Below are 24,690 nucleotides of genomic sequence, written 5' to 3' on the forward strand. Positions count from 1 at the left end.
AAAAGATGACTATTAAAAAACACGAAAAGCGCTACAACACCTTTAAATTTAACCTCAAATAATACATAAAAATACTTTCTGAATAAAAAAGGCTATTTTTCCACACATTTTTCCACTGGCAAAATCATCTAACTTAGTATACTAGTTTATATCTCATTATACTGTAAACTACTATAATTTCAAATGTAAAGTGTTAAACTTAGGAGAATTCTTTCACTTTTTGATTTTTCCCCTCCTAAGGATCTATTTTATTACCAAGGATTAAAATCATCATGCTGCAACTAACAATCAACAGATTTGCAATGTTCCAGTTTTATAAACATACCTTCAGATTTTTCAAAATAAACAAAAGTTACTAACAATCTTTTAAAAAGCAATACTTACTTTTCATATTCAAGTTCATTATCTATGCTGAAATAATGTACATTTGATGAACTCTTTGGTCTGCTGAAGAGAATGGCAAAACAAAGGCGATCTGAAATGGAAAAATTGTAATGTTCCTTCCTTCACATTATTAAAAACGTTTCATATATCATGATGCAACTCTTTTCAGATGAAGTAAAAAAATTTCTTTTCCATGCATGTTTTACCTATGGTAAGGGTATCAGTGGGTAACTTCAAAATGTTCTATTTTGGTGGGTAATAATAAATAAGCAATTTTTAAAAAGGAGAAGTTGCCTTCAAATATTAGTTTCAAGAGCTGTAAGCGACTTTTCACATCGTGATACAACTCAATTTTTGGATGAACCTCTCATTGCAAAACATTAGCTATTCTAGATTTAAAAATTTCAGCAAGGCAGCAGGCATTTCATGGCTAGACCACCAGCCTTGATGATTCTCCCTATGTTTCGCTATATTTTCAAGACATCCTAAAAAGTTATTTCAATAAGAAGCTATGTTTTAAGCAGAAAGACAACGCTCTCAAAATTGCTTCAAAATTAATCTTTACGGCTACAGAACACAAAACAAATCCTGGTTATCCAGTGTTCTTGGGGGTCACTTTTTTTTGATCCGGAACCACTACATCTGCAGTGATTTTTACAATCAGACAAATTACCATTATAACAGAGGCAATGAAAGTTTTCTGTATGATAAGTAAGAGATGAACCTGCATTGCATAAATGAAGTTAGGCTGCTATGAGGTTTAGCAAGAATGTTAACAGAGTAATGCTAGGAGGCTCCACCCTTCCTTTCCCACCCCACCCCAAAGAGTTGCCCCAAAATCCTTGGGGAAGCAGTATGCCGCAATAACTAGTAGTAGTAATACTAATAGTAGTGCTAGCAGACTACTTACATTCAAATTATGGCAAAATCAAGTACAACCCTTAAAATAGTAAGAAACAACAGACGCCAGCTGGCATCCCTTTCCCAAACAGTAATTTAAGCAATTTTTGTCTACAATTCAGTGCACCCAATTGCTATATTTTTCTTGTGAATGCGTCAACTAAAACTTCTAGCAACCACAAACACTCAAACAGATGACGGAGCTTACTCCTTTTCAACCACAAATGACCCTTGATCCCCATGAACGACCAGGGATTTTGCTCCGAGGTGGAGAGCCTACGAGCCATGGTGTAAGGACACAAGGGTCCCAAGTGCACACGTCAATGCGGATTCACCCCCAAAGCAGGACCACGTCTGAGCACTAGCAGTCCCGGGAGGCCACCCAAGCCCATGAGACAGCCTCGGCCCTGGTTCCAAAGTTTAAAGGCGCGTCTTGAGCAGCAATGGGGGCTCCTCGACCCCTGGGCACTGCCCGATGCCCTCTAAATAGGGGGTGTCCCAGAGGCGCACCCTCCGCACTCACCTCTGATCACCTCGGCCACCAAAGGGGTCCCTGCACCCTCCCGGCTCATGACTCCACAGCATCTGGAAGGCGGGGCAGAGGGAAGTACTGGGCGGCCGGGGAGAGGAGGGCCGCGACCACACCCCCGAAGTTTAAAAAGCAAAAAAGTTTAAAGGGCCGCGCCCAAACACTCGGCACAGCGACGCCCCTCGGCCGGCCACCCCACCAAAAGCTCAGGAGAACCAACCCCGGAAGTTCGAAACTTCACAAACGCCCCAGACGGGGTGGTGAGGGACGGGTGCGGAAACCAGCCCCAGCCGCCCGGGCTGAGTTTCGCCCCGCCTCGGGGCCACTCGGCGGTCGGGCATCTGCAGAGCAGGCCCCTCCAGCGCCGCAAGTCTCTACTCAAAGTCCGAAGGTGCAGCAGAAGGTCACAGAGGCAAACGCAGGCCTGGTTAAGAAAGCGGCTCCCAAACCGATTAAAAGGATTTCTCGGAAGAGAAGGGCTTGGCAGTGGATCTGACCCCCAACCTTGTGCTCAGCCGTCCTCGCCGCCGCCACCAGGGGACGCTACAGCCAGGCCGCACGGAGACGTCGGAGCCCCGACAAACCCCGCGGGCTTGGAGCTCCCTCCGCTCTGGGGTGGAGACTCGCTGAGTGTCTCCCCTGAGTGCTGGTGTCTCCTTTTAAAGGGGCCTTTTAAAGGTTCAAAATTTAAAGGTACGCCTAAAGCAGAGGTCATTCATTACTTTAAAGGTCTTAGATTTCTCAGAAAAGTATTTGGATGGTTGAAAAACAGGAATTCTGACGCGATGCTAAACGACAATTTAAGAATTTTCTAAACCTATGTTAGTCTCCAGTGAAAACAAAAGTAAGTTGCAGTATGAATACGGTCCTAATTTTGTTATATATAATATGGCAGTGGGATTATGGGGGATTTTTACTTCCTTCTGTATTCTAGGATTCCTACAGAAAAGTTACTTTAATAATCCGTGAAAAATGTTTGCAATGACTCTCCCTTAAGACGATCCAGCAATACAGTAACTACTCTTTCCCAAGAATTACACTCTTATTTGTCACCTCAATAGAATATACACGTTATATATCACAAAATATACATTTTTGCCTCAAAAGTAAACCTGCATTATCTCCTAACCTTATTCTAAACTTCCAGACAGACCAGATGTTTTTAAGTGTAAAAAACAAAACACTGAATTATTTTTTAATGAAGAATATCTTTCTAAATGAAAATATCTATAAGCTATGAGAATCTGTTAAACTGGTAAACATTTAAAAAATAGTCTTCATGGCAATAAATACAAATTTACGACATAAACTAGAAAAATATTTTCAAGAACACACCCAACTTCAATTTTATCTTAGGGAGAAATAATAAAAATAAAATTTAAACTGTAATGGTACTACTTTTCCTTCAGACTGGCAAAAATTGAAGGAGTTTGATAAGCACTGTGTTGGTGAGGTGGGGAAACAGGCACTCTCATAGTCTGTGGGTAAGAATGCAAACTGTGACAACCTCCATGAAGTGCAACAAAAGGCAATTTGGCAGAAATTTCCAAGGATGAAAATTGAACACTGGCAAGACTGCCAAGATGGACATCTTTACCGGTGTTTACAGGCTGAATGATTTATAGGTACATATTTAAAACACATATGTATATGATTATATATGAAATCTTGCATATCTCTGGAAGGAAACACAAAAAAAACCTAGTGTTTGTCTTTATAGGGGGAAACTATCTATAATTAGGGAAGTTATGGTAAGAAAGATTTATTCACTTTTGTAACTTTTGAATTTTGTAGCACATATTACCTATTCAAAATTATAAAGCTTTTGAAAAGTAAAGTTGCCGGCTAAAAGTGTTCTTCCAAAGCTAACTTCATTAAGACACAAAGTATTCAGTAAACACAGTATAAAACAATCTAGAAAATGTCCTTTGCACACTTCTAAACAACAGAACTGGTTAGTGCTACCATCTCTTGAAATCCAGTTTCTTTTAACAAACCCAAATAAAACTGGAAGGAGCTACACAGAAACGGGGAGAGATTTTCCCCTCCAAGTCCAAACCTGAAATTCAGTTCCCAAAGGAAATATTTTATATATTACAGGGTGAAGAAGAATCACTGATTTTCTCATGTCCAATTACCTGTGCACAAGATATTCTCAAATTGTTATCCTAGAGTCATATTGTGATAAACTACAATAGAGGCCAGAGTGCTTGGATGAGAGCTATTTATTAGAAAACTGGAGCTGGAAAATAGGTCTCTTTAAAACATTTTGATTAAAAGTTCATGATTAAACTTACTATCCTATTGTAAACCCATATGTCCTCCCTTTAATGTGTTTGCAGTCAAAAACAAAACTGAAGTACTGAAGTGGTAAACTTTCTTGCCCTACACTCTGTCACACAGTTACCACTCCTGCTTCTTTGACAGAAAAGATACAGTAGAAGTATGTTAAATCTCATGGTTTTTAAATATTGACAAGAACATTCAAAATCCATCCTTGTGCCAAATTTGTCTACAGTTCTGATATAGCTTATGGGTCTCTAGTTTACTACCTCTTCCTTTAATAAGTATTTGTTACATTAACAACATTTTCCTACATAACAACTAGCTATTGGGATGAAAAGTGTTAGTCGCTCAGTCATGTCTGACTCTTTGCGACCCCCTGGACTGTAGCCCACCAGGCTCCTCAGTCCATGGAATTCTCCAGGCAAGAATACTGGACTGGGTAGCCATGCCCTCATTCAGGAGATCCTCCCAATCCAGGGATCAAACCCAGGTCTCCTGCATTGCAGGCAGATTCTTTACTGTCTGAGCTACCAGGGAAGCCCAGTTAATCATAAAATAGAGAGAGTTATATTCTAAACCAATTGAGAAATGTATGTAGTAGTCTGGTGGCAACGATAACACTGTATCTACTTTTTAGTAGAAATGATGAAAAGAACTCTAATTATACCAACTAATTTTATAATTTAAATGGGACTTTTAATCATGACACAAAACTCAAGGTATAAAGAAAAAAAAAACCCAGAAACTTGCAGAAAATATAATCATCACAATGATAAAATCTGTAAAACAATATAAAAACCCAATAGAAAATAAAATTCTATAAAGGCTACAAACAAGAAAAGAATTACAAATAGCCAATAGCATATTAAATTTAATCTTACCAGTGGCTCAACATTAAAAAGTCCAACATCATGAATAGATTAGGGAAGAAACTCACAGAAGAAGTAATTAAAATCAACTCATTCCAAATTAATACTTTATACAATGGGACTAAAAGAGAATATTTTTAAACTGATCAAGGTTATCTTCCAGATAACTTGGGGAAATACCACAGTTCATGCCTTAACTTCTATCTCCCTAAAATGAAAACCAATATGAAAATTTCTACTGCCATGACTTCTGTTTAATAATGTAATAACTGGAAGTGCTCACTGATGCCAAGATAAAAAGAAATGAGGGAAGACTTAGAAACAAAACTGTACTTATTTATACAGGACTGTCTGCCTAGAAGATACAAAAGAATCTGTAGACAAACTATTAGAATAAATAAATAAACATTTGTAAACTTTCTGGATTTACATGATTAGGAGTTTTTAGAAAAAGTTTTTCTGTGTACTACTTGTAATAACTAATAAAAAATAGAAGTGCATAGTCATTTATGAATATAGGAAAGATAAAAGCAGGTTTTTATTGGGAAGATTCACTGTCACAAAGATGGTAATTTCATTCAAACTAAATGCATTCTTATCAAAATCTCAAAGAACTTTTCACAAAATTTAACAAGCTGACCCTAAAATTAATCTACAAGACCATAGCGCCAAGAAGAACTGAGACCAATTTGAAAACAAACATAAAGGGGCCTTCGCCCTACCAAATATTAAAACTTGCAATAATTTAGGCATGTGGAATTGACACATATACTAGATCTCTATCTATTATATATAAGAGCTCAGTGAAAGTGAAAGGGAAGTCGCTCAGTCGTGTCCAACTCTCAGCGACCCCATGGACTGCAGCCTACCAGGCTCCTCCATCCACAGGATTTTCCAGGCAAGAGTACTGGAGCGGGGTTCCATTGCCTTCTCCAGAGCTCAGTAACAGACCCCATATACATAGAAACTTCACTTATGACACAGGTTAGTAACAGTGTGTGTACACTCAGTCACTGAGTCATGTCTGACTCTTTGTGACCCCATGGACTGTGGCCCGTCTCCTCTGTCCATGGAATTTTCCAGGCAAGAATACTAGAGTGGGTTGCCATCTCCTACTCCAGCGGATCTTCCCAACCCAGGGATCAAACCCAAGTATCTTGCATTGGCAGGCAGATTCTTTAGCACTGTACCACCTGAGAAGCCACGGTAAAAGTAAGAATGCTCAACACATGCTGTAGTGACAATTGGTTGTACATACTGTTAGAGTCACGAATCAAGGTAAACTGAATGTGGTCATACAGGAGATGGCAAGAGTGAACACTGAGATTTTAGGAATCAGTGAACTAAAATGGATGACGATGGGCAAATTTAATTCAGGTGACCATTATATGTACTACTCTGGGCAATAATCCCTTAGAAGAAATGGAGTAGCCCTCATAGTCAATAAAAAAAAGTCCAAAATGCAGTACTTGTTTGCAATCTCAAAAATGACAGAATGATCTCATTTCATTTCCAATGCAAACCATTCAACATCACAGTAATCTGAGTTTATGCCCCAACCACTAACGCTGAAGAAACTGAAGCTGAACAACTCTATGAAGACCTAGGAGACCTCATAGAACTAACACTAAGAAAAGATGTCCTTTTCATCATAGGGGACTGGAATGCAAAACTAGGAAGTCAAGAGACACCTGGAATAATAGGCAAGTTTCATCTTGGAGTACAGAATGAAGCAGGGCAAATTCTAACAAAGTTTTGCCAAGAGAACACACTGGTCATAGCAAACACTCTCTTCCAATAACACCAGCAAAGACTCTACTTATGGACATCACCAGATAGTCAGTACCAAAATCAGACAGATTACAGTCTTTGCAGCTGAAGACGGAGAAGCTTTATACAGTCAGCAAAAACAATACCTGGAGCTGACTGTGCCTCAGATCATCAGCAAAATTCAGGCTCAAATTGAAGAAAGGAAAACCACTAGGCCATTTAGGCATGACCTAAATAAAATCCCTTAAGATTATACAGTGGAGGTGATGGAACAGATTCAAGGGATTAGATCTGGTAGACAGAGTGCCTGAAGAACTATGGATGGAGGCTTGTAACACTGTACAGGGGGTAGTGAACAAAACTATCCCCAAGAAAAAGAAATGCAAAAAGGCAAAGTGGTTGTCTGAGGAGGGCTTACAAATAGCTGAGAAAAGAAGAGAAGCAAAAGGCAAAGGAGAAAGGGCAAGATATTCTCAACTGAATGCAGAGTTCCAGAGAATAGCAAGGAGAGATAAGAGAGCCTTCTTAAAGTGAACAATACAAAGAAATAGAGGGAAAGACTAGAGATCTCCTCAAGGAAACTGGAGATACCAACGGAACAGTTCATGCAAAGATAGGCACAATAAAGGACAAAAATGGCAAGCTCCTCATAGAAGCAGAAGAGATTATGAAAAGGTGGCAAGAATACACAGAACTCTACAAAAAAGGTCTTAATGACCCAGATAACCACAATGGTGTGGTCACTCACCTAAAGCAAGATATCCTGGAGTGTGAAGTCAAGTGGGCCTTAGGAAGCATTACTATGAACAAAGCTATTGAAGGTGATGGAATTCTAGCTGAGATATTTCAAATCCTAAAAGATGATGCTGTTAAAGTGTTGCACACATTATGCCAGCAAATTTGGAAAACTCAGCAGTGGCCAAACATAAAGGGGGACTGGAAAAGGTCAGTTTTCACTCCAATCCCAAAGAAAAGCAATACCAAAGAATGTTCAAATTACCGTACAATTGCACTCATGCCATCAAGATTATGCTCAAAATCCTGCAAGCTAGGCTTCAGCAGTACGTGAACCGAGAACACCCATATGTACAAGCTGCATTTAGAAAAGGCAGAGGAACCAGAGATCAAACAGGCAACATCCACTGGATCACTGAAAAAGCAAGAGAGTTCCAAAGAAACATCTGCTTTATTGACTATGCTAAAGCCTTTGACTGTGTGAATCACAACAAACTGTGGAATATTCTTAATGAGATGGGAATACCAGACCACCTTACCTGCCTCCTGAGAAACCTGTATGCAGGACAAGAAGCAACAGTTAGAACTGGACATGGAACAATGGACTGGTTCCAAATTGGGAAAGGAGTATGTCAAGGCTGTATATTGTCACCCTGCTTATTTAACTTCTATGCAGAGAATATCATGCAAAATGCCAGGCTGGATGAATCAAAAGCTGGAATCAAAATTACTGGAAGAAATATCAACAACCTCAGATATGCAGATACCACTTTAATGACAGAAAGAGAAGAGGAACTAAAAAGCCTCTTGAAAGTAAAAGAAGAGAGTGGAAAAAACTGGCTTAAAACTCAACATTCAAAACACTAATGTCATGGCATCCAGTCCTAACACTTCTTAGAAAAGATGAGGAAAATGCGGAAACAGTGTCAGATTTCATTTTCTTGGGCTCCAAAATCAATGCAGAAGATGTCTACAGCAATGAAATTAAAAGATCCTTACTCCTTGGAATAGCTATGACAAACCTAAACAACGTATTAAAAACCAAAGACATCACTTTGCTGACAAAAGTCCGTATAGTCAAAGCTATGGTTTTTCCAGTAGTCATGTATGGATGTGAGAGTTGGACCATAATGAAGGCTGATGGCTGAAGAACTGATGGTTTTGAATTGTGGTACTGGAGAAAACTCTTTGAGAGTCCCTTGGACTGCAAGGAGATCAAATCAGTCAATCTAAAGGAATTTAGCCCTGAATATTCATTGGAAGGACTGGTGCTGAAGCTCCAAAACTTTGGCCACCTGATTCGAAGACCTGACTCATTGCATCACCAACTCGATGGACATGAGTTTGAGCCAACTCTGAGAGATACTGAAGGACAGGGAAGCCAGGTGTGCTGCAGGTCATTGGGTCACAAAGTGTTGGACACGACTGAGCAACTTAACAACAACAACAACAAAATGCAGAGTACATCATGCTGGATGAATCACAAGCTGGAATCAGGATGCTAGGAGAAATATCAATAACCTTACATATGCAGATGATACCATCCTAAGGCTAGAAAGTGAAGAAGAACTAAATAGCCTCTTGATGAAAGTGAAAGAGGAGAGTGAAAAAGCTGGCTTATAACTCAACATTCAAAAAATGAAGATCATGGCCTCCAGTCCCATCACATCATGGCAAACAGATGGGGAAAAAAATGGAACTATGACAAGTTTTATTTTCTTGGGCTTCAAAATCACTGCAGACTGTGACTGCAGCCACAAAATTAAAAGATGCTTGTTCCTTGGAAGAAAAGCTATGACAAACCTAGACAGCATATTAAAAAGCAGGGATACTACTTTACTGCCAAAGGTCCACAGTCAAAATTATTTTTTCCAGTAGTCATGTACAGATGTGAGAGTTGAATCATAAAGAAAGCTGAGTATCAAAGAACTTGAGAAGACTTTTGAGAGTCCCTTGGACTGCAAGAAGATCAAACCAGTCAATCCTAAAGGATCAACCCTGAAAATTCACTGGAAGGACTAATGCTGAAGCCAAAGTTCCAATACTTTGGCCACCTGATGAGAAGAGCTGACTCATTGGAAAAGACCCTGATCTTGGGAAAGATTGAGGGCAGGAGAAGAAGGGGCCAAGAGAGGATGAGATGGTTGGATGGCATTATTGATTCAATGGACATGAGTTTGAGCAAACTCCAGGATATAGTGAAGGACAGGGTAGCCTGGCATGCTGCAGTCCATGGGCTTGCAAGAGACTGACTGGACTAGGGACTGAACAACAAGAGTAACATTGTCTAGGGTGGAAGGAGGGAGGAAATTCTATCTTTATCACACCACAGGCCACCACACACCAAAGAAGAAGAAGAAGAAGAAAAAGCCTGGCTAGGGACTTCCCTGGTGGTCCAGTGGCTAAGACTCTGTGCTCCAAATGCAGAGGGCTCAGGTTAGATCCCTGGTCTGGGAACTATATTCCACATGCCACAAGAGTTCTCATACCACAACTATGATCCAGAGCAGCCAAAGAAATACTAAGTAAAAATTTTTTGTAAAAGCCTAACCATAAGAAGAAAAGTTTTATAAGTCCTAGAAGAAAATATAGAAAAGTAACTCAAACAGTGGGGTAGAGATGGATTTAAAAAAATAAAAACAAAAAAAAAGTCTATAAAGCAAAAGATTGAGAAATTTGATTACATGAAGATTTAATGCTTCTGCTTTAAGACCCCAAAAACAAAATTTAAAAAGGTAACTCACAGTCCAAGAAGACAGGTACAGTGCACGAAAGCAACAAAAGATTAGTATTCAGAATTTACAAAGAACTATAAATCAAAGACAAAAAGCTAACACTCCCAACAAACAAATGGGCAGAGGCTGGGACTAAGAAATTCACAAAAGAAGAAACCTCATTATCCTACCTTGCTCCTCTTTTTCTTACCTACCTACAGTGAGTATGCTTTTGGTCTGCTCTATGCCTTATAAGTTGACTTTATTAGTCAGAATAATGTATGACAACAAACAACTCTTAAATCTTTATGATTTAATTTACAAAAGAGGCTATTTCTTGCTGGTGCTGCATGTCCAGCCCAGATGCTGCAGTGGAGGAGGCTCTATTCTGCACAGTAACCCAAGGATTCAAGATGATGGAGGCCCCACCAATTTGCAGATGTATCATCTGGAATTTACCCCTGGGGCTGCCCAATATGCCAGTGACTATTTCTGTAAGTAATTCCACTAGCTTACAGATATAAATGTACATAGGTATAAACCAAGTTCCATAATGTTATCAGTAATAAAGTTTACATTTAATTTTTTTTCTGTTTAACTCCTATGTTCCTCAGTCAACTCCTCCAGAACAAAATGGGGAAGAGTAATCTTGTATAAAGATGCTCCAGACATCCTGCCCCAACAATACGTAAGTCTCCATATTCACCTGTATTTCTAAAATATTTTATAAATAAATTTTTAAAAAGGGAGCCAACAGAAGAATTATAAAGTTTTCATACCTTTCAAATCACTGGAGCAAGTGAAAGAATAAAACTAAGAAAACATGATAAAGGCATCAAACACCAAGAAGAAACATGGCAATCAGAAAACAAAATAATTCCAAACATATCAGTAAGAATACAACATGCAAAACATTTAAATTCACCTATTAAAATTTTTTCAAATTGAATTTAAAAAATTCAACATAGAGACTTCTTGGTGGTCCAGTGGTTAAGAATCCACCTTGCAATGCAGGAGACAAAGGTTGGATCCCTGGTTACAGAACTAAGATCCTACATGCCACAAAGCAAGTAAAAGCACTCGGCAACGCAACTACCGAGCCCGTACCACAACTAGAGAACCTATGTGCTGCAGCGAAAGATCCCGCATGACACAGTGAAGATCTTGCATGCCACAACTAATACCTGACTCAGCTAAATACATAAACAAATACAAATTCAGCCTATATATTAACAGAGACAATTAAAACAAAACCATACAGAAAGTGTTTTAAGGATAGAAAATGATACATTACACAGTTGCTAGGAAAAAGAGCAGGCAGGGCAATATCAACAACAGATGACAAAGAATTTACAGCAAAAAGCAATAAAGACAAAGATGCTTCACGATTACGTAATCTACCAAGAGATTACAACAATCACACATCTTAAACATTTTAAATCTATAACACAAAACTAGTGAAAACAGGAATAATTAGTAAAGTCATAATAATAGGCTAACACACCTCCAAAACATAAAATAAGGAATTAGAAGCTTGATCTAGTAAATAAAGAGAATCACTTTCAACAGGGAGCACAAAATTTTCAAAAAATAGGGTATTCACTGAAGTCATCACTTACTAGGCTACAAGGAAATCACAACAAATTCAGGAAAGCAAAGATCATACTTACAGATCATACAATTACTGTAGTTCAAGAAAATTTGAAGTTTATTGATGAAAATAAAATAAAACAAGCAAAAATCTATCAACCTGAAAATATTTAAAACCTGTTTCTAAATAACTTGCAACAAAGGGAAATTAAAAGACAATTCAACACAAATTATGTAACAATCTCAATAAGAATTCATATTAAAATCTGTGGTATTTGCTTAAATAAAAATGTGAAGAAAATCATGTGCCTAAAAAAAGTCTCCCTCTGTTAAAACATTCACACACACACACACATCTACCTGGATTAAAAAGCTGAACATAATAGTTCTGGTTCCCTGTATCCCAGGCCATGGTAGGCTTGTCTTTACTCCTTTGAGATTAAATGAGCAGAGGTGAAATACATCACTTCTGGGTCAGTTCACTTAATTGATGGTACAAAAACCTCTATAGACCTCTCCTCTGACCAGCAGCTATCAAGATAATCCCAGAATACAACCATTTTAGAAAACTGGTATTTATAAGGAGTGAACATCACACATCTTCTGACTTGGGGCGGGAGGGGCAAAATTCCACTTCTAAGGATATATATAGCAAAAATGTATACACATGTTCACCAAGAAAGGGACAAACGGTGGTTCATAGAATCATTATTTGTAACAGCCAAAAACTGAACACAAACTAAACGTCCAGAAACCGTGGACTGAAACACTGTGGTGCTTTCTTACAATGGAATATTATATAACAAAAAGAATGAATGAATGAATGTGACCATGCACAATATCATGGATGATTCTCACAAATATACTGGTCAGTGAAAAAGGCCAAACAAGAGTATGTAAAGCACGATTACATTCATATAGATTTCAAAGCCAGACAAATCTTTGGCAATTAAAAATTACAGTGGTGTTTATCCTTGGAAGGGGAGTGATTAAGAAAGAGCTCAAAGGGGTAGATTCTGGGGTATGATGTTCTCTTTCTCAATCTATGTGCCGGTTATTTATCCATGATGTACAAACCTGTCTATCAAGTTGTTCACTTTGTACAAATTTCTGTGTATGAATTATTACTACACATATTATAAATATGCATGCATGCATGCTAAGTCATTTCTAAGTTGGGTCCGACTCTTTGCGACCCTATGGACCACAGCCTGCCAGGCTCCTCTGTCCATAGGATTCTCAAGCAAGAATACTGGATTGCGTTGCCTTGCCCTACTCCATTATAGATATGTGTATATATTATAAGTGAAGTGAAGTCGCTCAGTCGTGTCCGACTTTTAGCGACACCATGGACTACAGCCCACCAGGCTCCTCCATCCATGGGATTTTCCAGGCAAGAGTACTGGAGTGGGGTGCCATCGCCTTCTCTGATGTATATATTATAAGGTGGCTCAAATGGTAAAGAATCTGCCTGCAATGCGGGAGACCAGGGTTCAATCTCTGGGTCAGGAAGATCCCCTGGAAAAAGGAATGGCTACCTACTCCAGTATTCTTACCTGGAGAATTCCATGAATAGAAGAGCCTGGTGGGCTATAGTCCATGAGGTCAGAAGAGTTGGACACAACTGAGTGACTAACACTTTCACTTTCATAAAATAAATTAAGACTTCATTATGATATTCTTCCCTAGTGGCTCAGACGGTAAAGTGTCTGCCTACAATGCAGGAGACTGGGTTCAATCCCTGGGTCAGAAAGATCCTCTGGAAAAGGAAATCACAACCCACTCCAGTACTCTTGCCTGGAGAATCCTGTGGACAGAGGAGCCTGGTGGGCTATAGTCCCGGGGGATTGCAAAAAGCTTGACAAGAATAAGAGACTTCGCTTTCACTTTCATGTTATACTCAATAAAAAGCTGTATGTGTAGTAGCTGTGCTCTACCAGCCTGGGTCATAAAGTAAGAAGATTTATAACAGCTCTTACTAACCAATGACAGATATGCATCATGAACAAAAAATAAACCTTTACTCCTTTCATGACACTAAGATGTTGGGGTTGTCATCATAACATAACCTAGCCTTATCCTAAGTGACATATATCTTTAAGCCTTAAATGAAGACACAAAATGCAAAAGCTATAAGAAAAATGATCTGATAAATTTATAAAAGAAACCACTGAAACATTTTTAGAAGGGGGTGGGAGGAGAGTGGGATACAGGATTCAACCTGAAAAAACTCCTAACAGCCAAAGCTGAAAAATCTGAGCAATGAAGTACATAATACTGGATTATAACCTAAAGTATAAAATAAATATACATGAATACAAGCTGATATAAAAGTTATTCAATAAAATGAAAGAGAGACAAATCTTCCTTACGTAAGTATTCCAAGTAATATACGTAGATACTTCCTTCTAAGAGTTAGAGCTTAACTCCCCCCATTTTTTTTGAGTATGGGTTGGACTTAGTGACTGGCTTCTAAAAAATATAGCATGGAAAGGGAAAATTAGCAACTTCACAGAGAAACCTGTCAACACTACTTTAACCAAGTGTTCATAATTCACCAATGATATCATGTGGATCTCATGTCCTCCTGCTATGATGTAACGAGAAGGGCACTTTTCCTCTACAGTACTGTATTCCAAAAATCCAGTCTAGTCATTAGAAAATACTGAGAGAGTCAATTCCTAGGTAAGCTGATAAGAAGTCCAGGGTCCCTGAGGAGGAGAAAGGGGTCTGGAGCCCTCAAGAAGAAGAAAGATGTCTGGGGCTCTCAAGGAGAAAAAGACAAACTTTTTTTCTACATTTCTTTGTTTTAGTCATTGTAACAATGTCTCTTGCTCCAGGACATGTTTCTCCTTAACAAGAATGTTTTCTGACTAATCTTGCTATATTAAGATATATATATTGTGGGAGTGGGTCTGGTAAGACCTTTCTATTGTTAGTTCTAATCTTGTTAATTTAATATGTATCTTATGGGAGCAGGTCTGGTAAAAGTATACAAGGCCTTGATAAGACTAGTGAATGGGGGCACTCTCAGTACCCCTTCTGATGTCTAGTCAGAAGCTTTCTCTGTCCCTTTTTCACTGTAATAAAACTCTGCTACACAAAAGCTCTTAAGTGATCAAGCCTGGTCCCTGGTCCTGAAGCTAAATCTTCTTATTTGGAGACCATGAATCTGACATCATTCCCCATAAGCTATCTATATCACACAAAATTTGAGGGGCATTCTATAAAATACCTGCCCAGTACTCATCAAAACTGTCAATGTCATGTAAAAAAAACTGAGAAACTGCCATGGAGCTTAGGGGTGGCTAAGGAGATGACAACTAAATGCAATGTGGCATCCTAGATTAAATCCTGGAATAGAAAAAGGGCATTAATGGGAAAATTAAGGAAATGTGAATAAAGCCTAGACTATATGTAATCAGTTCAGTTCAGTTCAGTTCAGTCACTCAGTCATGTCCGACTCTTTGTGACCCCATGAATCGCAGCACGCCAGGCCTCCCTGTCCATCACCAACTGCCAGAGTTCACTCAGACTCACATCCATTGAGTCGGTGATGCCATCCAGCCATCTCATCCTCTGTCGTCCCCTTCTCCCCCTGCCCCCAATCCCTCCCAGCATCAGAGTCTTTTCCAATGAGTCAACTCTTTGCATGAGGTGGCCAAAGTACCCGAGTTTCAGCTTTAGCATCATTCCTTCCAAAGAAATCCCAGGGCTGATCTCCTTCAGAATGGACTGGTTGGATCTCCTTGTAGTCCAAGAGACTCTCAAGAGTCTTCTCCAACACCACAGTTCAAAAGCATCAATTCTTCGGTGCTCAGCTTTCTTCACAGTCCAACTCTCACATCCATACACAACCACTGGAAAAACCATAGCCTTGACTACATGGACCTTCGTTGGCAAAGTAATGTCTCTGCTTTTGAATATGCTATCTAGGTTTATCATAACTTTTCTTCCAAGGAGTAAGCGTCTTTGAATTTCATGGCTGCAGTCACCATCTGCAGTGATTTTGGAGCCTCCAAAAATAAAGTCTGACACTGTTTCCACTGTTTCCCCATCTATTTCTCATGAAGTGATGGGACCAGAAGCCATGATCTTTGTTCTCTGAATGTTGAGCTTTAAGCCAACTTTTTCACTCTCCTATTTCACTTTCATCAGGAGGCTTTTTAGTTCCTCTTCACTTTCTGCCATAAGGGTGGTGTCATCTGCATACCTGAGGTTATTGATATTTCTCCCAGCAATCTTGATTCCAGCTTGTGTTTCTTCCAGCCCAGCATTTCTCATGATGTACTCTGCACATAAGACAAATAAGCAGGGTGACAATATACAGCCTTGACGAACTCCTTTTCCTATTTGGAACCAGTCTGTTGTTCCATGCCCAGTTCTAACTGTTGCTTCCTGACCTGCATATAGGTTTCTCAAGAGGCAGGTCAGGTGGTCTGGTATTCCCATCTCTTTTGGATCCACAGAGTCAAAGGCTTTGGCATAGTCAATAAAGCATAAATAGATGTTTTTCTGGAACTCTCTTGCTTTTTTGATGATCCAGCGGATGTTGGCAATTTGATCTCTGGTTCCTCTGCCTTTTCTAAAACCAGCTTGAACATCTGGAAGTTCATGGTTCACGTATTGCTGAAGCCTGGCTTAGAGAATTTTGAATTTAGATATGTAATAGTATATCAATAACATATCAACCAGTATTGGTTTCTTAATGCCCCACAGTAATACAGCATGATGTTATGGACTAAATTGTGTTCCCTGCCTCAAATTCATGTGTTGAGGTCCTAGTCCTCAATATGCCTGTCTTTAGAGACAGGGCTTTTTAAGAGGGGTTAGTCACTCAATCCTGTCTGATTCTTTGCAACCCCATGGAGTGGAGCCCAGTGGGCTCCTCTGTCCATGGCATTCTCTAGGCAAGAATACTGGAGTGGGTTGCCATTCCCTTCTCCAGGGAATCGTCCCAACCTTGGGATCAAACCCAGGTCACTGGCACTGCATTCAGATTCTTTACCATCTGAGCCACCAGGAAAGCCCTTTTAAAGAGGTTAAAGTGAAAGTGAAGTCGCTCAGGCGTGTCCGACTCTTTGTGACCCATGGACTGTAGCCCACTAGGCTCCTCCGTCCATGGGATTCTCCAGGCAAGAATACTGGAGTGGGTTGCCATTTCCTTCTCCAGGGGATCTTCCCAACCCAGGGATTGAACCCAGGTCTCATTGCAGGCAGACTTTAACCTCTGAGCCACCAGGGAAGACTTTAAGAGGTAATTAAGGTTAAACGAGATTGTAAGGGTGGGGCCCTAATTCAATAGGACTGCCCTTATAAGAAGAGGAAAGGCCACCAGGAATGTACGGCACAGAGATAAGGCCACATGAGGTCACAGCAAGAAGGCACCAGAAATGAATCTTGCTGGCACCTTGCTCTTGGAATTCCAACCTCTGGATCTGTGAGAAAATAATTTTCTGTTGTTTAAGCCAATGAGTGCATATTTCTTATTATGGCAACCTGAGCAAATTAATTCCAATGATAATATTCAAGGAAACTAAAACTGGGTGAAGAGTATTCAGGAACACCCTGTACTGTCTTTGCAATGTTTCTATAAATCTAAACGTTATTTGACCTAGAAGGAAATCGACACATTCTTAGTTAGGTACAATCTTCCAAGACTGAACCAGAAAGAAATAGAAAATACGAACAGATCAATCACAAGTGCTGAAATTGGAACTGGTTAAAAAACTTATAACAAACAAAAGTCCAGGACCGGAAGGCTCCACAAGCAAATTTTATCAAACATTTAGAGAAGAGTTAACACCTATCCTTCTGAAACTTTTCAAAATTGCTGAAGAAGGAACACTCCAAAACTCATTTTAGGAGGCCTGAAACCATTACCCTGAGACCAAAACAAGTCAAAGACACCACACACAAAAAGAGAAAATTACAGCCCACTATCACTGCTGTACACAAGTGCAAAAATTCTCAACAAAACACTAACAAACCAGATCAAACAACAGAATAAACGGTTTATATACCATGATCCAATGGGATTTATCCCAGAGATGCAAGGATTTTTCAATATCCGCAAATCAGTCAGTGCAATACACCATATTAACAACTTGAAGTATAAAAACCGTACGATCATCTCAACAGATACAGAAAAAGCTTCTACTAAAAATTCAACACCCTAATTTATGATAAAAACTCTCCATAAAGTGAGCATAGAGGGACCTAACTCAATGATAATAAGGCCATATACAACAAACCCACAGCTAACATCATACTCAATGGTGAAAATCTGAATGCATTTCCTCTAAGAGCAGGAACAAGACAAGGATGTCCACTCCTGCCACATTATTCAACATAGTTCTAGAACTACCAGCCATGGCCATCAGAGGGGGAAAAAAAATACATTAAGTCTGCTACATACAAACCTTCAAAGTTGTGAGCTTTCAAAGATGCAAATATATTCACATGTCAAATCATGTAAGTTTGTTCACGTCTGGCATGCATTGTCACTGGCATGCATTCTCTACAAGTGGATGTGCTTTTGTGTACTTTATACTGCACAGTACTGTATACAGCACAGCAGTACAGTATCTTTACTTCAAGCCCAGGATATCTGGGAGTAAGCATAAAAGCAGCTTGTAATTGGTACTGTAAGAAGTGCCAAGCAATAATGATGGAAACAAAAGTGAAAATAATTGAGAGAGTGGAGCAAGGTGAAAAGATGGCAGACATTGCTTGTTCTTGTAACACGGAACTCCTTGCTGTACAACACAAGGAGCTTACTGATGGTGGAACTGGAGACCCAGAGAAAGGATGGAGAGACAAGAGGAAGAAGTAGTAACTGTAGAACCAAAGAGATTCATGATGCAAGGGGATTTTCTTTGAGGAGGTACTGTCAGTTTTTGAGGCTCAGGACATAAACATAGAATGGTACATGAAAGACGCAGCAGCCATTCAAAATACAATCCAGTGTGACCGTGTCATCTGTGATGAGAAAAGACAGACATCATTGGATTCGTTTTTTTCAAGAGGGTAGACAGAATTGAATCCAGCAAGGAACCAGAACCTGTGCCACTAATGCCAAGTGTGAGTGAAACTGCATCTCCTGTTGCTGCTGATTCTTCAGTTCTGCATCTCCCACTCTCCGTCCCCCCTCCACTCAGTAACTCTTCTTGCCTGTTCACTCAATGCCAGCCCCTGTATGCTAACTGTTGTACTGTACTACTGTGCTTTTCAACGTTCTTTACTGTGAGAATAAAAATGTTTTCTTTATTTTTTGTTTTTTATATATTATTTGTGTGAAAAGTATTATAAACCTATTACAGTACAGTACTATATAGCCAGTTGTACTAGTTGGGTATGTAGGCTAACTTCGTTGGGCTTACCAACAAACTGGACTTATAAACATGCTGTTGTAGTTCATATGTAGGGAATTCACTGTAAAAGAATTCAAACTGGAAAAGAAGTAAAACTGCCACTATTTGCAGATGACATGACATTATACAAATTAATTTTAAAAAATCCTGAAGATGCTACCAGAAAGCTACTAGACTTCATCAATGAACTGGATAAGGTTAAAGGATATAAAATTAATACATAATCTCTTGCATTTCTAAATGCTAACAATGAAAGATCAGAAAGAAATATTAAGGAAACAATCCCTTTTGCCATCCTATCAAAGAGACTAAAATACTTAAGAATAAACCTACCTAAGGAGGCAAAAATGTGTACTCTGAAAAATTATAAGACCGTGATGAAAGAAACAGAAGACTACACAAACAAATGGAAAGATATACCATGCTCTTGGATTGGAGGAATCACTGTTGTCCAAATGACTATAATACTCAAGGCAATCTATATATTCAATGCAATGTCTATCAAATTACCAAGAGTATTTTTCACAGAACTGGAACAAATTTTTTTAAAACTTATATGAAAACACAAAAACCCTAATAACCAAAGCAATCCTAAGAAAGAAAAACGGAGCTAGAGGAATCAGGCTCCCTGACTTTTGACTATACTATAAAGCTACAGTCATCAAAACAGTATGATACCAGCACCAAAATAAAAATGTAGATCACTGGAACAGGATAGAAAGCCCAGAGATAAACCCATGCATTTACAGTCAACTAATCTATGACAAATGAGGCAAGAACATACAATGGAGAAAAGACCATCTCTTCCAATAAGTGGTGTGGGAAGATGGGAGCGCTACATGTAAAAGAAAGAAATTAGAATATTCTCTAACACCATATACAAAAATGAACTCAAAATGGATTAAAAATGTAAATGTTAAGGCTGAAAACTAAAAAAAAAAAAAAAGGCTGAAAACTTTTGGAGGAAAATATACAAAGAAGACTCTGACATGAATTGCAGCAAGTATCTTTTTGAATCCACCTCTTAGAGTAATGAAAATAAAGACAAACAAATGGGACCTAATCAAACTTAAAATCTCTTGCCTAACAAAGGAAACCAAAGCAAACAGACAATCCACAGAATTTAGGAAAATATTTGCAGACAAAGCAACTTCAAGGGATTAATCTCCAAAGTATACAAACAGCAAATGCAGCTCAATATAAAAACAAACAAACTAATAGAAAAATGGGCAGAAACTCTAAATAGACATTTTTCCAAAGACAACATACAGCTGACCAAGAGACACATGAAAAGATGCTCAAAATCACGAATTAGTAAAGAAATGCAAATCAAAACCACAATGAGGTATCACCTCACACTGGTCAAAATGGCCATCATTAAAAAGTTTACAAACAATAAATGCTGGAGAGGGTGTGGAGAAAGGAAACCCTCCTATAGTGTTGGTGGGAATGTTAATTGGTACAACCACTATGGAGAATAATATAGAGGTTCCTTAAAAAACTAAGTATAGAACTACCATATGATCCAGCAATTCCACTCCTAGTCATACACCCTGAGAAACCCATAATTTGCAAAGATACATGCACCCAGGGTTCACTGCAGGACTACTTACAATAGCCAAGACATGGAAGCAACCTAAATGTCCATCAACAGAAAAAAGGGATAAAGAAGATGTTGCCCATATATATTAGGTTGGTACAAAAATAACTGTGGTTTCAGATGGTGAATTTAAAATCATTACAACTAAGCTCAAACATATCTTTATTAATCAAAACAGGAATCATTACAATTAACCCATTTTTGCCAATGAGAAATAAGTTGGTTTATTCCTATAGCAGTGGTGGATTCACGTTGATGTATGGCAAAACCAATACAATATTGTAAAGTAATTAACCTCCAATTAAAATAAATAAATTTATATTTAAAAAATGGAAATAGAACTGCCATATGACCCAGCAATTCCACTGCTGGGCGTACACACCGAGAAAACCAGAATTGAAAGAGACATGTGTACCCCAATGTTCATTGCAGCACTGTTTACAATAGCCAGGACATGGAAGCAACCTAGATGTCCATCAGCAGATGAGTGGATAAGAAAGCTGTGATACATATACACAAAGGAGTATTACTCAGCCATTAAAAAGAATACATTTGAATCAGTTCTAATGAGGTGGATGAAAGTGGAGCCGATTATACAGAGTGAAGTAAGCCAGAAAGAAAAACAGCAATACAGTATACTAGAATCCCAGGGACGGGGGAGCCTGGTAGGCTTCCGTCTATGGGGTCCCACAGAGTCGGACACAACTGAAGTGACTTAGCAGTAGCAGTAGCAGTAGCAGTAGCAAGGCATATATATGGAATTTAGAAAGATGGTAATGACAACCCTGTATGTGAGACAGCAAAAGAAACACAGATGTATAGAACAGTCTTTTGGACTCTGTGGGAGAGGGAGAGGGTGGGATGATTTGGGAGAATGGCATTGAAACATGTATAATATCATATATGAAATGAATCACCAGTCCAGGTTCGATGCATGATACTGGATGCTTGGGGCTGGTGCACTGGGACGACCCAGAGGGATGGCATGGGGAGGGAGGAGGGAGCGGGGTTCAGGATGGGGAACACGTGTATACCTGTGGCAGACTCATGTTGATGTATGGCAAAACAATACAATATTGTAAAGTAATTAACCTCCAATTAAAATAAATCAATTTATATTAAAAAAATCTGTTCTTTGGGATTCAACTTGGAAATCATTTTGGAAATGCTCTTGGAAAGCATTTTCTGCCTCCTGCTGGTTGCGGAACCATTTTCCCTGCAAAAAATTGTTGAGATGCTTGAAGAAGTGGTAATTGGTTGACGAGAGGGCAAGTGAATATTGTGGATGAGACAAAACTTTGTAGCCCAATTTGGTCAACTTGTAAAGCATTGGTTGTACAACATGCAGTCAGGTGTTGTTGTGGAAAAGAACTGGGCCCTTTCTGTTGATGAATATCAGCTGCAGGTGTTACAGTTTTTGGTGCACCTCATCAATTTGTTGAGCATACTTCTCAGATGCAATGGTCTCTCCAGGATTCAGAAAGCTGTCGTGGATGAGACACCATCAAACAGTGAGTGCCCAAAACCTTTTTTAGTGCAAGTTTGGCTTTGAAAAGAGCTTTGAAGCTTCTTCTTGGTCCAACCACTGAGTTGGTCATCACCAGTTGTTGTATAAAATCCACTTTTCGTTGCACATCACAATCGAGAAATGGTTCATTGTTGTGGACAAGAAGAGAAGACAACACTTCAAAACGATCATTTTTTTGATTTGTAGTCAGCTTCTGAGGCACCCACTTATTAAGCTTTTCACCTTTCCAATTTGCTACAAATGCCCAAAGACCATAGAATCGCCAATGTTGAGTTCTTTGGAAACTTCTCGTGTAGTTTTAGGAGGATCAGCTTAATGATGGCTCTCAATTGGTCACTGTCAACTTTCAATGGCTGGCCACTGTACTCCTCATCTGTATATATTTATTTATTTTGATTTGTACTTTTTTATTTTATTTTTTACTTTATTTTACTTTACAATACTGTATTGGTTTTGCCATACATCAACATGAATCTGCCACAGGTATACACGTGTTCCCCATCCTGAACCCCGCTCCCTCCTCCCTCCCCGTACCATTCCTCTGGGTCATCTCAGTGCACCAGCCCCAAGCGTCCAGTATCATGCATTGAACCTGGACTGGCAATTTGTTACATATATGATATTATACATGTTTCAATGCCATTCTCCCAAATCATCCCACCCTCTCCCTCTCCCACAGAGTTCAAAAGACTGTTCTATACATCTGTGTCTCTTGTGCTGTCTCGCATACAGAATCATCATTACCATCTTTCTAAATTCCATATGTATGTGTTAGTATACTGTATTGGTGTCTTTCTTTCTGGCTTACTTCACTCTGTATAATCGGCTCCACTTTCATCCACCTCATTAGAACTGATTCAAATGTATTCTTTTTAATGGCTGAATAATACTCCATTGTGTATATGTACCACAGCTTTCTTATCCATTCATCTGCTGATGGACATCTAGGTTGCTTTCATGTCCTGGCTATTATAAACAGTGCTAGGATGAACACTGTTTACTCCTCATCTTTAAAACTCTCATCTCCTTGGCAAAACTTCTGGAACCATTGCTGCACTGTGTTCATTAGCAGTTCCTGGGCCAAATGTTCCGAGTTGTCTATCTCCATTCCTTTACAACCCATTTTGAAGTCAAAAAAGAAAATCGCCTGAATATGCTTTTTGTCTAACATCATTTTCATAGTCTAAAATAAACAGCATGTACCAAGTCATTAACAAAAAAACATGAAGCAAGAAATGCACATTAAAATGATATAACATAACCACATTTATTTAAGAATGTATTCAAGATCAAATGGCAAATTTCAACAACACAAAAACTGCAATTACATTTGCACCAACCTAATACATAGACTAATTACAATCTAATTATATTTGCCTAATACAACCTAGGAGACAGGGATCAAGACCATCCCCATGGAAAAGAAATGCAAAAAAAGCAAAATGGCTGTCTGAGGAGGCCTTAAAAATAGCTGTGAAAAGAAGAAAAGCAAAAAGCAAAGGAGAAAAGGGAAGATACAAGCATCTGCATGCAGAGTTCCAAAGAATAGCGAGCAGAGATAAGAAAGCCTTCTTCAGCAATCAATGCAAAGAAATAGAGGAAAACAACAGAATGGGAAAGACTAGAGATCTCTTCAAGAAAATTAGAGACACCAAGGGAACATTTCATGCAAAGATGGGCTCAATAAAGGACAGAAATGGTATGGACCTAACAAAAGCAGAAGATATTAAGAAAAGGTGGCAAGAATACACAGAACAACTGTACAAAAAAGATCTTCATGACCCGGATAATCACAATGATGTGACACTCATCTAGAGCCAGACAACCTGGAATGTGAAGTCAAGTGGGCCTTAGAAAGTATCACTACAAACAAAGCTAGTGGAGGTGATGGAATTCCAGTTGAGCTATTTCAAATCCAGAAAGATGATGCTGTGAAAGTGCTGCACTCAATATGCCAGCAAATTTAAAAAACTCAGCAGTGGCCACAGGACTGGAAAAGGTCAGTTTCATTCCAATCCCAAAGAAAGGCAATGCCAAAGAATGCTCAAACTACCACACAATTGCACTCATCTCACATGCTAGTAAAGTAATGCTCAAAATTCTCCAAGCCAGGCTTCAGCAATATGTGAACCATGAACTTCCAGATGTTCAAGCTGGTTTTAGAAAAGGCAGAGGAACCAGAGATCAGATTGCCAACATCCGCTGGATCATGGAAAAAGCAAGAGAGTTCCAGAAAAACATATATTTCTGCTTTATTGACTATGCCGAAGCCTTTGACTGTGTGGATCACAATAAACTGGAAAATTTTGAGAGAGATGGGAATACCAGACCACCTAACCTGCCTCTTGAGAAATCTGTATGCAGGTCAGGAAGCAACAGTTCGAACTGGACATGGAACAACAGACTGGTTCC

The 24,690-nt window shown here is 39.0% G+C and overlaps 1 protein-coding gene across 2 annotated transcripts in view; it reads right to left on the reverse strand.

The window, feature by feature from the left end:
* The window catches only part of CDC14B (cell division cycle 14B), a 123,850-nt gene that overhangs the window by 52,465 nt on the left and 46,695 nt on the right, over positions 1 to 24,690 (reverse strand). The window contains exons 1-2 of one of the 2 annotated variants that reach the window (XM_068973684.1): positions 1,808 to 1,856; positions 385 to 475 (exon numbers count right to left, since the gene is read on the reverse strand). In XM_068973684.1, coding sequence (XP_068829785.1) covers positions 385 to 475; positions 1,808 to 1,856 — 140 coding nt within the window. Of the gene's footprint in view, positions 1 to 384; positions 476 to 1,807; positions 1,857 to 24,690 lie in introns of those variants that run through there. The other variant, XM_068973683.1, reaches the window with a different exon arrangement.

This window comes from Capricornis sumatraensis, chromosome 6 (assembly GCF_032405125.1).
Source record: "Capricornis sumatraensis isolate serow.1 chromosome 6, serow.2, whole genome shotgun sequence".
In the NCBI taxonomy this organism is placed as follows: Eukaryota; Metazoa; Chordata; class Mammalia; order Artiodactyla; family Bovidae; genus Capricornis; species Capricornis sumatraensis.